At 33.5% G+C, this 15664-nt stretch overlaps 1 protein-coding gene across 1 annotated transcript; it reads right to left on the minus strand.

Moving 5' to 3' along the window:
- Positions 1 to 168: 168 nt before the first annotated feature.
- LOC110853242 lies at positions 169 to 15519 on the minus strand. Its single transcript, XM_022101495.2, has 22 exons — positions 15111 to 15519; positions 12572 to 13508; positions 11897 to 12474; positions 10958 to 11111; positions 8976 to 9197; positions 8144 to 8341; positions 7349 to 7435; positions 6519 to 6854; positions 5395 to 5790; positions 5147 to 5332; positions 4511 to 4753; positions 3957 to 4154; positions 3720 to 3884; positions 3089 to 3223; positions 2869 to 3018; positions 2335 to 2472; positions 2117 to 2266; positions 1937 to 2053; positions 1485 to 1752; positions 1231 to 1403; positions 820 to 1138; positions 169 to 482 (listed from the first exon to the last, which is right to left on the minus strand). Exons 3-22 carry the CDS (start codon positions 12328 to 12330, stop codon positions 319 to 321), a joined length of 4233 nt encoding a protein of 1410 aa, XP_021957187.2. The 5' UTR covers positions 12331 to 12474; positions 12572 to 13508; positions 15111 to 15519; the 3' UTR covers positions 169 to 318.
- Positions 15520 to 15664: the final 145 nt, after the last annotated feature.

A 15664-nucleotide genomic window follows, 5' to 3' on the forward strand; every position in this document is an offset into this window, starting at 1 on the left:
CCAGAAAGTTAAATATTTCCAATTTGGATGATTTTCATGTCGGATAAACAAATCGTAAAAGGGTAACAAATAACAAGCTAAATAAGATAGTTCGTCACAACAGGATAAAATGCATTTTTTACAAGTGGGTAACAAAAAATGGATAAAAATCTTTCTAAACCCGACTAATTAATTTTTTCAACGGTAATAAAATCTTTAATTATTTATTTACATACAAAAATACCCACGTAAATCTTATCATTTAAATACAAAACAACTCAATAAATAACTACTTTGTACCGACACCATAATAAATACTCTAATTTGCATAATTCTCAATTATCGGATAACTTCGACGTCATAGGCCTTCCGTTTTGCCCTTAGGTCAAAGTTGATGCGGAAGGCGAGGGCGTCGCCACGGGTCAAAATCTCCGCCACATCGTCCAACAGCATGAAGTACGAGTGACGGGCAGACACAGAGATGAAGTCATTCGGCGAAATGGCTATCAAAAAATTAGAAGAATATTATTAAGAAAAATTATTTTCGGTAAGGGGTAACCTCGGGGGTAAGAAAGTCAAAAGTGTAAAAATTTCGGTTTCGGGTCACAATTACAGTTATGTTTTTAAGTTAATATAAAATTCTGAGTAATTTTATAAATTTTTAGGCTTAACTTCCGCAATCTTATGCATTTAGATATTCGTGTAAACATCAGAAATCCGAAAATTGCTAAATATTTCGGTGGAATTGAATCAAAATTTTTGTAAACTGGGAAAAAATCATGCAGAATTTCAGTGACAAACTGTTACCAAATTGTTTAGAATGCACTTTAACTCACTCACCAAACTCTTTGGCAATCCTGCCATGTGCGTCGAGCATCGTGACATTGTATTCTGCCTCCAACGCCTTCCAGTCAGCGTCAGCCTGCACTAAATCCACGCTCAGCCCGAGATAAACTTGGCGACTTATCGTTTTCGCTAAAAGACCCGCACGCCATAAACTGAATCCGTTCCATGAGTGACCTGCGACGAACTCCTTTGTCACATTTAACTCGCGGAATAACTCGTCCTGATTTTTTGCAATGTACGACAACTTATTCGCCAAGTTTTTCACCTCCCATAAAACGAGCTGTTTTTCGGATGGGTTTTGTTTCTGGGTGTTCTAAATTGCGCAAGGAGGTAAATTGTAATTTTGCTTAAATACGAGTTTTTTCAATTTTTGGGGGCAATTAACCGTCAAATTAATTAATTTACCACTTCAGACTGGACCTTGTCCACCTTCGGGTAGACACGAACCTTGACCTTCAATCGAAGCGTATTTCTGGATAGCAGACCAAATTTGGGGTTTTCTAATGTCTGACGGGATACAACGTTTGACACCGAAATGCTGTCGCCTTTTCGAGCATAGAGATGTTGCTCTGGCCCAACTGTAATTAAACCCGATTTTATTCAATGATCTGGTTTTACATCTACTTATTGAAACAACTTTGTCGTAATTCTTTACTCACAAGTTGTGAAAATTCGACCATCTCCGTCAATTAGTTGGACCTCGAACTCGTTCCACATCCCATTTTCGGCCCTGACTAACATGTTAAATAGGGTGAGATGAGTTCCATTTAGCCCCAACCAAGCCTTCCACCTAGACTCTTCACCAACCAGACCGCCAACTTCGTACTCCAAATAGGCATCTTCCAGCCCGCCGTCGGAACTCGAAGTTGCTGCCCAGTCAGGAATGAGGAAATTGATAGTTTTCGTTTCGTACGGTGGATTCGTGCACTGGGGATGATTTAAAAAGTGGTCATATTTTAGGGAACATTCGGAAATGTTAAAATGTTGAAGTGGGAATTTTCACACAGCGTTCCAATTAATTTTTTGTTATTCATGAAAATCATTCATAATTGAAAGAGCTAAAATTCTGACGCATAAATTTTTAAAATTTAAAAAAAACATTGTTTCGTACCTTTTCTACCGATGCCAATCGCTTTGTCACATTTGCATAAAGTGATTTCAAATCCTGGGCGTCATGTCGATTACGATTTCTTTCTCCTGATGCAACATTCGTATCGTTTTCATGTGTCTGTAAATAGCGTCATTTTTTAATTTATGTAAATTAGTAATTTCATTGCTTTTAATAATTTACAGCTTCCAAAAACTTGAAATTTTCCGCCATCACTTGCTGTTGGAAGGACAAGATTTCTGAACTTTTCCATAGTTCGGAAACATCCTTTTCCGTGTTTGCGAGACGGCCTTTTAATTTTGAAAGTTCACTCGTGTTAGGTTCATGACCTTGCTGCAGGATAAAAATGGAAATTATGTATTTTTTTGTACACGAATTTTTCACTTTTCATCTTTACTCACAGCGACGTCCATGTCCATTAAAAGTTCCACGTTTGATAACCGATTGTCCAAATTTCGCCAAGTTTTTGTCACATTTTCGAGTTTGTCTTTACTCAAAGAGAAATCGGTGGACAGGGTTTGCAATTCATTCCCGTGCACCTGTGACAAAATAAGGAAAATCAATTCTAGTGTAATTTATTAAGCTCGATGTTTGTCAATTCATGCGGGTAGTAAACTCAGTTTTATAGAAGTTTATGAAAATTAAGAGACGACTTTACAAATACTAGATTTTAGAATTCCTTGATTTTTTGTAAAAATTTGTGTAATATTTTTACAAAATTTACTCGATTACAAATAAATACTTGAGCCACTTTCAACAATATTTAGTTAACAGGGCGTGCTCATATTTCGGCGTTTCTTGCACTACTGCAAGAAATTATGCCTGCAAAAAACAATTTCTTGCAGTAATTTGTTCCAGGTGTTTTTTTATGGCAAGCACTTCTGAATCACACCAAAACCCTTGAACAGAACTCTTTATCTGCAAAATTCACTTACCAAATTAATATTATCCACGCTGTTAACAACTTGTTCCAATTCGGCGATGAATTTCTTATTTGTTTTCCACAAATTAACATAATTTTCCTCCAAGCCGTTTAAACGATCCTTTATGTTCCACAACTCTTCACGAATTTTGACTTGTTCAGCCTGCAAAATAAAAATTGACGTACTGAAAGGCTAAACCAGAAATTTGTAACGTTATAAATATTTCATTTACGTCTGTGATTTCAAACTGCTGAACGACTTTGTTGAGGCGTTCTTCGGATCTCGCCACTTCTAAAAAGGTGTCCTCCGTCTCGTTCCTTAACGAAAAGAGTCCTTCGGCCAGAGTTTCGTTGTCTTTTTTATGCTCCTGATAGAAATTTGTAAAAAAAAATACGGAAAATTGTTGGCAAAAATTATGAAAAAAATCTATAATTTTCAAGTGTACATGTATAATTGACCTTTAGATAAATGTACTTTTCCTACCAATATTTGTTCTACGTTATTATTTTAATTTTTGTATCTAGATGTTTCAAACATTTGCTACAAATTTGCATTTGCTACAAATTTTCAAAGATCCACGTCGTTTAAATTTAATTTTGACAACACATATATTAAGGGTTGTGTAATAGATTACTTCTAGAGCGTTGATTTCTCAAGCTAACCAATCAATCAGCCAATAAACCAATCAACAAGTAAATATGTGAGCTGATAACTGGTTCAATGAAAATGTTTGAAACTCGATCAAAGTTTTGATGGATTTCGAGGCATTATGGAAAATAATAAATCTAGTCGTATTTAGTTTCGAGATTTTCATTTCATTTGAATGCAAATTAATTAAGAATTCAATTAATATTCACACAAACCTGATCCATTTCGAGCAACTTTAGCAGAAAAAATTCCTGCGCCTTGGTCACATTTTTATTCGATGATAACAAATCGTCCACAATATTTCGCACACTTTGAATCTCTTCCCTCAGTAGGTTAACGTCTTCCGGAATAAGAGACGACGTTTTAACCCGGCCGGAAACCTGCAAATCCAAAATAATTTTAAAAAATGTGCCAAATTGAAATTCTAAAATTTTTCAAAATTTTGTAAAGACCTCTTCATTTTGAGGTTCTTCATCGTTTTGACTTTCGCCACGGCGATCGGATTTCAAAAGTTCTTCCAAGTCGTCAATCTGCCTTTTGACGGCGATTATTCGATAAGTCGTGTTTCTGACGAGATCGGATAACGCTTTTGTGGTGGCGTCAATCCGTTTCTGGTTGAGTTCGGCATCATTCTGTGATCTGGCTTGGGTCTGATTTAAACAATTGGCAAATTAATTTTTAGCAAATATGTTCATAATTATATTGTTTATAATATGCATGAAATTTGCATACAGTAAATTATTAAATTCATACATAGATGTCACAAGTCTGGAAATTTGTAATTGCTTTAGCACATCAAAATTCTTCATGGATTCAATAAAAATAAAATTTCGCAAATAATCTTTGCAAATGTGAAATGTTGCAAAGATTAAAAAAAAACATTGAAATAAAATTCAAACCTAGAATTTTCTTTGCATTTTCCAAAATAATGCCAATTAATTTTAATTATGAAAATTTATAAACTAGCGCAGTGAAACGCAAAATAAAATTTCCTAGTTTTTCGAACCTCTTGCAAATCTCTGATCAATTCGATCCCCTCTGATTTTATCTCCTTCTGACTGCGCCACAATTCTGCTACGTTTTCTTCAACCGAGTCCATCCTCTCTTTCAGCACAACAACGCCCTCCGCATCTCGGCCCCCGTCAGCTCCAAGTCCTACCGTCGTGTAGAAATCTGTCGTCGTGCGATGGAGCGATTGCGGTGGGGCCGCCTCGGTTCGTGGTGGTTCGAAAGTAGGGTCGGCCATACTCTATTGTTAAAATTCAGTTAGAAAAAACCACCTCAACGGATTTTGATGTTGATAAAATTCGCTCTAATATTTGCAATTGAGTAAACTCCGGAAATTTGAAAATATTTTTTAAAAAGTTTACAAAAAATACGAAATAGTTTGTAAAATAATTTTATGGAATTATTACTTCGTTACAAAATTCGAGTGCATTGTATCAAATTAAACAAGATACAATTTTCCCAATTGCAACAATTTGCCAAGCATCGATAGTTTTGAACAAAATTGAAATTTGCTACCAAACGTTCCGTTAATAGTAACAAATTTCCATTTCGCGGAAAATTTGCATTATAGTTTGGTGATCATTATTAAAATTATTAAAGCATACTGTACGTATCAGGCTAATTATGATCTCACCAAACCACCAATTTCCATCAGCATGTTGTCACCATCATGTGTGAATTGCAGTTCTGGATTGTTTCTCGATTTCGATTTTCCTTCCCTAATTTCTAAAACTTCCCGAAATTTTGTTTCTGCATTCGACAATTTTTCAAATAAATGCGCCACCTCGATTTTCGTACCGTTCAGTTCCGCCGCATGGCTCTGAAAAATTAGTATGTTCATATTTGTAACAAAGCCCATTTAAAAATTCGCATTGCTCATACATTTCGCAAATCCGCAATTCTACTCAAAATCGACAAGTCCGTGTCCTCCATGGATTCCACTTTTTCATTAGTTTTTCCATAATTTTCTTCTAAGACGGATACATTTTTCTCCAATTTCGACAACCTGTCCAAAACGAGGGGGTAAATCGGATTGGTTTCAATCATCTCGATATCATCTCCACGAGCCAAGTGGGACTGCATCGTTGGCGACGTGGACGACCAGGAATCCATTTTTTCTGAAATGTGCTCATGAGCCATATTGTGCGCCATGTTTTGGTCCTGCAATGACTCGTCGAATCGTTTCAACTTGTCTTCAACGTACTTCGAAAGGTCGCCGAGTTCGCGTTGGAAAATGTCGGACTCATTTCGCATCGAAGTTTGAGTGGATTTTAAGCTCTGCCAAAAAAAATCAAGAATATATAGAAAATTTGGAATTTACGGGACCGTTTCGCAACTAAAGTCCATATTTTGCACATATGTGGCTTCAAAATTATTTAATTGGTAGCCAAACTTTTGCGTTTCTTTTAAGACATTTTTGTGTCTACCAAGACGCCAAAAATTCATTTCCAAAATTTTTACCTTACTCTCATATCGTGAAAGATTGTTAGTAAGCTGTTAATCTGCTATTTTATTTTTACTAAAAGTTATGAAGTTGGAAATGCATATGTAAATTTGAAGGGGATGATGTTGGGATTCATAACATGTACTACAAATAAAATATTGGATAATATTACCACGATACGAATAATTGTGGTACGACTCATAATTTTGCATGTGTGTAACGAAAATTTTCACAAAATTCCATTTTTCTGCGAAGAAATAGGAAATTTCCAGCAAAAAAAACTCAAGCATATGTAAGCTCAGAATTTCGAGACATGGTTTAATAAATGAAGTTGTTAAGTCAAATTTTTAAATCATGCTTCAATAATTTATCAATTTTGAAATTTTGAGAAATAAAATTTCAAAATTGAATAAAAATAATAAAATACCAAAAGTCATAACAAACATTCGCAAATAAAAACAACGTGTTTCTAAATCTGTTTGTCATGATTAAATCTGGACGAGGTGAAATCATAATTTTCGGAAACTTTCTAACAATTCGTCGGAATTAAAAATTTCATTACCATTTCTAATTTTTCCACCCTTTTCGCCAGAAGCAAATTATCTTGTCCGACCCTCTCCTGGAAATTGGCATCTTTTTCAGCCTCTTCTTCATTCCCCTTGTCTTGCTGTTCTTTGTTTTGTTCTTCCAACGTGTCCCGTAATTTGTCCATCTCGGCGTCCAAATTTTTCCCCAATTGGTCCAACTTGCCTTTCTCCTTCTTTTGAATTTCCGCCAACGCCTTCACCATTTCCGCCAAGACTTTCGACTCGTTGTCGAAATCCGTCTTGAAACCGACAATTTTGCCTGACAGGGTTTCCATCCAACGCTTGTGTTCCTGGCTCGTGTTGATTTGGGACTGTCGAAAAAAATTTATAATTTGAAAAATAAATTTATAATTTAAAAAATTATTAATTTGGGGAACATTGAGCAGAAAAAATATGAAGAGTATGAACTTTTTATGAATCTTTGACACATATGACATAACAACATGACCAAAAATGCATAAGGCGGATACAAATACTTATCGTTAATAATTTTGTAATTTAACATGATAACTTATGTTAAATTGTCTAAATTTTCCTACAATTCCCTAATTTTCGACTTTTTGTCTTCATTTAAAAACAGTGATTTTCAATTTTGTGTCAATTTGAGCTCAACGAATTAAAAAAATTTCCGATTCGTTGCAAAAAATTAATAGGATTTGCATTATCTGAAATTTTACTAATTTGTGAAAACTACACAAACTACAAACGTTATCAATATTTCAAATATTCATAATTTAAGTAGTCTGCTTAAAACTTTTCTTTAATTGAAAATCCTTCCACAATCTCATTAATGTTCCGAACTAACCTGTAGTAATTCCTGATCAGTTTTTTTCAAACTTTTGATTCCAGCTTCCCCCTTGGCTTCAATGTCTTTAAGTTTTTTTCCAACTTCCTGCAAAGCATTAAGAAACACAAAGGTGAGGAATTGATATCAAATTTGCCAAAATGTGTAAAAATTCATTCACATTAAATACACCGGAATTATAGCGGAAAAAGAAAATTCATCTCATCCCAACAAGTTCTACAAAATCTTATAGATGTTACCAACAAATATAAAATTTGAATTTACATAGAATCAAGATGACACTGAAAGAATTTTAACAAAGTAAAATTCTGAAATTAAAATCATGAAATTCACTCGGATCTTAAAATCTGTCATTTAGTAAAACTTTACTCAAAATTAGCAATGATTATGACAAAATTTGGTTTTCACCCATTACGCTTTTTTTATTGCACATTGACCATAAAAGCACAATTTGCTTTTAAGTAAGATTGGACAAAGAGATTCATATGCACACAATTACAAAACAACTTTGTAAACCCATGCATTGCTTATTTCATTTTTAACCTGATAAAATGTGTTAAAAACTTCAGGCTAACCTTGGTAACTGTGTAATCTTAAACGAATTTAACAAACTCATTGTCAGATTAGTCCGTATCTAAATAATTTACATACATACATAAAAACTAGAATCATCATCTCGAAATCGTCGTATAATTAGCAATGTAAAAGTATGTTGCAAGGTTTACGCAGTAAAAAAATTGCACAATTCCCCACTAAATTATCAAAGAAAGAAACATGCAAACTAGAAATAATTACCTTTTGCATGCGGATGATACCCTCTTCGACAAGGACAAATTTTTTGTCCAGCTTCAAACTCAGCTCGTCTTGATCAGAGGACAATTTATTAAAGCGTGTCGACAAGATGTTGAAACCCTTCGAGATCACTTGCGTATTTTGGCGCATCACGTCCACATTTTTAGAAAGAGAGGTAACGAGCTGTTCTAGTTGCTGGATCTAGGGAAAATTGCAAGGTGGTATTAATAGTTATATACAAACATTTGAATTTGAAAAAGTTATTTTTGCAATTTGTTTCAAAAATTGTAAAATTTGAAAAAGCTGGAAAATTTTAAGACTTTTGTATTCTGATAATTAGATACTCGAATTACAGCAATTTCTTTTTGTGTTTTCAGTTTACTGAGGTTAGCAATTCACTCTGATTTTTTACTCATTGTCAGTAGACTGTAAATCGTGTTACATAAATTAAATTAGTAATTTTTTAAATATTTAAATAAAGTTCGCGAGATTTTCTTTTTTAATTTATAAGATTCACAGACACATTTACTATTTGGTATAGATACGGATTTTATGAAAGTACCATTTATTAGAACAAATTCTGTAGAATTTAAGATTGATCAAAAATCTATTTTGTGCAATCTCAATTCCAATCAAAAGTATTTGTAATGTTCTTGAACGATATGTGCAGAAATAGATGACTAATTGTTGGCCTTTTTTTTATAGAATAACATAAAATTGTTATTTCGGTAAAACATATTTGAATCCCAACCTCTGTCCAAAGTTTCTTAATGTTCAAGAATTTAATAGGTCAACAATATTCGAGTAAATTGTTCAATTTGTATAAAATCTTTACCTTGACATCCATCGTGCCTGGTGGTCCATCGCCATCATCATTGCTGGAGGACAAATCGCTACGATTTTTTTGAGAATGCCTACGTTCTTTGGACTTTTTCTTCTTTTTAGTTTTCCGTTTTGAATGTTCCTTTGATTTTTCTTCCGAATGTGAATCCTCATCTTCTCGATCGTCATCATTTTCGCCGTCTGTGTCAGGCACATATAGCCCGATTCGATTTACCTGTAAGATTGCTAGAATTTCAGAAATTTGTGGATACCAAATAAATATTTAATAAAAAAAATATTTCACCAAATTTTATATAAACGTATACTTTGGTAATTTAAATATGTATGCATTTTTTACACAAATTTCATTTCAACTAAAAATATATAGGACAAACATGAATGTATAACCATTTATAAATTCGTTGTGTTATGTATTCACAAGCCAAACATTGTTACCTAAATTAAATTTTATGCACAAATTTCTATCAATTAATTAAAATTGGAATTAAGGTTACGCTAGTCACCTCTGGGATATATTTTATTCAAAATTACTAATTCATTAAAATTTGAATAAAAGCTTGTGATAATTTGCAAAATTGAAAGGACCTCCCGAATTATTTAGGTCTTGCCGTGGGCAAAATAACGCACTACAATTTGTGCATGCATCCCTTAGTTTGCACTGAAAATTTAAATCCGAACGCACATGGATGCATAAATATATATAGAGCTCCACAATTGTCATTTAATTCATAACTAAAAAATCAAACTGATTAAAATTAGTGATTACTTTTTTCCAAATTTGGAAATGCATCGGTTCGACGTCAGAAATGTGTGTTTGTAAAAAAAGGTTGCAAAGTTGACTAAAAGATGTCTTGAATGTCAAATTTAATCTTGATTTGCAAGTTTATTGCAATGTTTCTGCAATTTATATGCAATTTTGAATTTCCACGGGATAAAATAGAATAGGATTTTGCTTATTAGGAGGACACAGGATCTGGTGCAATTGTACGATATATTTTCTACACATTTTAACGTAACATTTGATGCAAACCGCTAATATTTCTCGATTGGAAATGTTCCAGTCGACGTCAGAAATGTGTGGATCAAATTGATCAGTTGTACGTAAAAGTTAAGAAAATGGTTCGTAAAATTGGACCTGATTCGGTTCGAATGCGGTGTCCTGCTCAGAATCAAAATCGCGTCTTAAGTTGTGTAGAAAATGAAAATTGCATAAAAATAGGGCTGAACTTTTAATTTAGAAGTTCTAAATGACACTCAATTGCAATTTGTACTAACCTAGGGTCTTATCTAGTAATCTTTCAATCATCTATGCTATCATTTTTTACATGCGCTACAATTTTTTGACGTCGAACTGACACATTTCCAAAGCGACATACAATGAAACCTTTTTTCAAGCTATACCGGGATTTTCTGGCGAGTTATGTCAAAAAATTAAGCCAAAAATTAGGAATCACATGACACTCATATTTCCGTTGTATGGTCCCTTTGAAGAAAAATAAGAATTACGAAATTTTATTTTAATCGAAATTTAAATCCAAAGTCTTCAGCTACACATTTTCCATTGAATTATGTCAACTCACGGTTAGTTGTGGTTTACAACGTAATTATTTGCCAATGGGCACAAATCATGTAAAAATTGTATTTTCTTAACGAAACATTTTCCAAATTTACTTTTTTTCAACTAAAAAAAATTAAGATTAAGAAAATGTGAAGCGTTTCTTTCAACTTTAGGATAGTTAACTACTCTATCGCGTCTTATCCCATTTACTTACTACTGATAATAGTGGGGTAAAATTGCGAAATTAAAAATTTGTCATCAATTTATGGCACCTTAAAACCAAGTCAGAAACAAACTATTACCAAACTTGGTAGCGTCAGGTTATGCTAGCAACATTTGTTGGTGAGTTATTTGCAGCAAAATTAGAAAATTCGAGAAATTTACAGCAAAATTTCCACAATTTATCGAAAACTTACGGAAACTGAAGTAGGCGTAGTGTAGTGATCTGCGGGCAGACGTGGTTCTGGCGTTGGGAGCGGTACCGGTGGCAATATTGGTTGTCTGTTGAGAACGGCATAATTTTGCGAGGGTGTGGGCGTTGACGACACGGCTTGAGATTTGTGGGTCACGCTATAATAAATTTTGAACAATGAAGAATTATAGAAATTCAAAAATTCCGAAATTTTGTAAATTTTTGCGCTATGTTTGTATAATTGAGAAACTTGATAAAATCTGAAAATTTACAAATACCCAATCTCCCATACTTAATCCTAAGACTTTGTCAAAATTAAGTGCCGTAATTTCTAAAAAAATTAACTCTTTTGTGAACTTGCGCACATCATTTGAATTTAAAAGTTTGTAGCAAAAATCTTTAAAAATTTGCACAATTTACTGTTTTGTGGAAATCACGTTTCTGCGACTATTAAATAAGTACTTCTAAATATGAGGTGATTTATTTTTAAAAATTAGGAAAATCGCATTGACTAAATCTCTTCTGAGTAGTTCATGGCAGTCTTTATGTTGAATAAGTAACACAACAAAATTTGCCCCACATGTTACTTAAACTAATTTTCGTAATGTAATTAACAATAATAAATTCGGATTAAAAAAATTGTGTCATCTCCATTCCAAATACAAAATACGAGCAGTATTTGAAATATGTAAGTAACTAATTATGTAGATGGATTCAAGGTACGGGGTTAAGAACTTGGTATTATTTCATTCATCAAGAAAAAACATGCTACAATCTACCATTATAGCGTTATTATAATGGTGGAAAATTTTTGAAATTCAGAAACCCAAAATAAATTTATGAAGATGACGATGTATTCAGATTTTGAAAGAGTCAAATGTCACCGGAGGTGAGGTAAATTATATTTCGTATTAAAAATTCCAATTTATTTTTTTACACTCACCCATTTTCCCCAATTCCTACCCAACTCGCCTCCTCTAATCCCGTGGGTGAGAAAGTAAACGAATTCCTGAGTGAATTCTGTGTCGAAAATGTGTCCTGATTTTTACTAAAATTTGCATTTAAACTCAAATTTTCACCCGGAACTCGTGGATATTCCAGGGTCCACGCACCCCCACTATTTTTACCCTTTTTCCCCTTCCCGCTCCCCTTCCTCCTCCCCCCAACTTGGTCACGTGTCGGGGTCAAAACGTCCGTCACTATTTGTTGGGACGGATTAAATTTAGGGTTAAAAAACTGTTGATCACTGGACGGCGTGGTTGTCGTCACTTTTCCAGACTTTATCTTCACACAAGTCACCAATTGACGGGGGAGAAAGTACAGTAAAAAAATTAAGAGTGAAAGTTTCCAACAGTTTTTAAAATTTTGAAAATTCATTTTTTATGAATAATAAAATTTTTTGCAATGATTTTTGCAAACGTGAGAAGAGACTAGAAGAACTGATTGCGTACATACGACAGACATCAAGAAGACTGAATAATTGACGGATTCGTAATAATTGTGTGCCATTTTTAAGATAACCTAATTAAACAAAGGATCCGATTTATGGTATCACATACGAAATTCAGAGGTACATACACAAGTAAATGCAGGGATGATCTACTTTACTTATTTTTACCTGATTTTTGTCCCTGATAAATTTGTTATTGTTGTCGCAGCATTATTAACCCTCGAGGTTGGATTATGTAGCTCCTCAATGGAAACGTTGGTTAGTTAATTAATGGAAGCGTTGTAGGTAAGTACGTAATGGCAAATTGTGCTGATACGGAAACGACTTTATCGCTTCCCACGGTCCAACTTACCTGGTGGATTTCTCACCGTAATGCGTTCTTCAAGTGGAGGTGGATGGATTTCTAGGCTACTTTTAGTTTTTGCTATTATAAGGCATCCGCTGAGGAGATCCCGAAACAGATAAATGTAACATACTTCCGCTGGATTTACTATTACGAGGGACGGTGCAGTAAGTAAGTTGCTTTTTCAGGAGGATTTCATTACGCTCAAAATAAGTTAATAAAATTGTTTACATTAAGCTTTACCGGGTTGGTAACGATTTGTAACAAAAATGTAACAAAAATTTACACGAAATTAAAATTGCTATGACCGAGAATTTTTAAGAAATTATTGTTACGATTCGGTAGCAAGTTGTTACCAAGTATTTTGTGTCAATGATTTGGCAATAACTTGATGACATCCTTCCCGCATGTCCCCATTTGCTTAGTTTTAAGTAGATTATTAAGATACCGATTGAAATGAGTGTATTGAATGTAGAACAAGGGCAATAATATAATCTTAATCACAAATTATTTAATTGGACTAATTACTCTAGATGAGTGGTCGTCGATGAGGAAATGTGTTACTTATTTAATATGCATATGTGGAAATGAGTAAAAATCGGTGATTATTTGTTACATGTGACTCTTACTAAATAATATGTGACAAGATTACAGGAGGGAATCAATCAATCTTCTTATGTACAGTGGCATCAAGATAACCTTACCCCGCCGAATCTCAAGGCTATGCGCGCACAACGATAGGCTCGATCCCGCACAAATCGCCTAAAAAACAGGGTCTCGTTTTTAGTTACCTTAATATTTGACCTTTTGCGGTCAAACTTGGCACACACATTGCTAATCATATTCCCCAGGGTGGTTTTCAAGGATTTTGACCTAGGTCCCTTGAGTGACCTTCCAGAAATTACCAAACTTTTTGCATAATATTTGGTTTTTACACTCTAGTGACCGTAATACTTGACCTTTTCAGGTCAAACTTGGCACATACACTCACAACCATATTCCCCAGGGTGGTTCTCAAGGATTTTGACCTAGGTCCCTTGAGTGACCTTCCAGAAATTACCAAACTTTTTGTGTAATATTTGGTTTACATTTTTTCAAACTACAAAATACAAATACACCTCAGAGCCCAAAATACATTTGTATTTTCAAAATACTTTGATTATTTTTTGCCAAAATACAAAATACAGTATTTAAATACTTTTTGAAATACAAAATACAATAATTAGTATCCAAATACTTTTTGAAATACAAAATACTCCACGCTTTATGGATTTAGTAGATCCAAAAAATTTAACATATTTCTTTACACTAGTAAACCTGATTTAGTAATTTAAAAAAACAAGTTAACCGAAAATTACATAATTGCTTGCTTATTTTCGAAGTGCTCATTACACTGTTTGTGCGACTTGAGAACAAAGGTGGATGACAGTGAAATGTCTAAATTAGAATCTCGCAGATCATATCAGATGTGTGTCAAGAAAATCAAGCCCTTCAATGTCCACCTCATCTTCCTCGTTATCAGAATTTTCGAATCCAAAAAATACTCTAAAGGCCTTGACGAAATTACTTCAGTTGTCAGTTACCGTTTAAACCTTCTATAAAAGTTCTCTTGTTTTCTCGCGTGTGCTCGCTCCGCATTTACTTGGTGGCAAGGTAGCGCGATTAACATAATTGTATTTTCGAAAAGCATTTTGTATTTTGAAGTGAAAATACATTTTTCCAATTGTAAAATACAAAATACAAAATACAATTCCCAATGCTGGCTCAAAATACATTTGTATTTTCAAAATACTTCGATTATTTTGTATTTAAATACAAAATACAAAATACGTATTTTGTATTTTCAAAATACAATTATATTAAAAATACATGTACTTTTGACCATTTCTAGGAATATGGTTGCGAGTCCGTGTGCCAAATAGGACCTCAAGAGGTCAAAAAGTAGAGTGTAAAAACTAAATATTGTGCAAAAAGTTTGGTCATTTCTGGAAGGTCACTCAAGGGACCTAGGTCAAAATCCTTGAGAACCACCCTGGGGAATATGGTTGTGAGTGTGTGAAAAACTCGAGATTTTTCAACTACACCTACTTGACAGGAGTAATTAAATTTGATTAGTGATTATTTGATTTAATTATTTTAATAATTATAATTTTGCAAATCCAAATATATGTATACAAATTCGTACAATTTAGATTTCCTTTTTCAATTTTAATTTATCTTTTTTTCCAAATTATGAAATAAAAAATGGTAATGACGGCTTTTCGAATTAAAAATTTGATCATAAACCTGCCGAACTTGCTGCGCCGTCGCTATTCAACCAGGCTCTTATCTAAAATACTTGATATTTAATATCATAATACTTACAATTAGTTATTTTTGACGTCAGCCCGGTACATTTTTGGAGAAACGTGAATAGTTATATACCAATAACAGTTCTGAAAGGAATCATTCCGTAGGAAGTTTTTAATATCTGTCTACACAAGTTTATGAAGAATACAAAGAAAAATGCAACTATGCACTCCAAAAAAGGCTTCTTTTAATTTTAGAAAATTTGGTAAAAAGAACTTTGAGTATACAAACGTGCACTGAATTCCCTCCAAATACTTATTAACTTTAAAATGTAGATGTAAAATATACAGTGGAATTATTTGTGTTTGTCACCTCATTTACATATTTTGACGCATTCACGAGAGACAGAATTTATTCCGCACGGAAAGCCCATATTGCAGAAAATGTGCATAGTGAGATTTATGTATGCATATTATTATTTAATTTATATATTTAACCCTATGGATTTATGCAAATGGTGATGATGATGCAAAATGATGCAAAATTTTTGCAGTTCCTTGTTATCTACTAGTTTGACGCACAAATAATTTCACTGTATATTACACATTGTGAAAACTTATGTGCATATG

The sequence above is a fragment of the Folsomia candida genome, unplaced genomic scaffold, assembly GCF_002217175.1.
Source record: "Folsomia candida strain VU population unplaced genomic scaffold, ASM221717v1 Fcan01_Sc008, whole genome shotgun sequence".
NCBI lineage: Eukaryota > Metazoa > Arthropoda > Collembola > Entomobryomorpha > Isotomidae > Folsomia > Folsomia candida.

What these genes read in the sequence shown, in the direction of transcription:
- LOC110853242 (XM_022101495.2), bottom strand. Translation starts at nt 12,330, where the DNA reads ATGAATTTTCAAAATTTTAAAAACTGTTGGAAACTTTCACTCTTAATT. An exon ending in CTGATCAGGAATTACTACAG is followed by an intron (nt 6,855 to 7,348) that starts GTTAGTTCGGAA and finishes TTTTTTCGACAG; the next exon opens with TCCCAAATCAACACGAGCCA. An exon ending in AGTTGCTCGAAATGGATCAG is followed by an intron (nt 3,224 to 3,719) that starts GTTTGTGTGAAT and finishes AATTTCTATCAG; the next exon opens with GAGCATAAAAAAGACAACGA.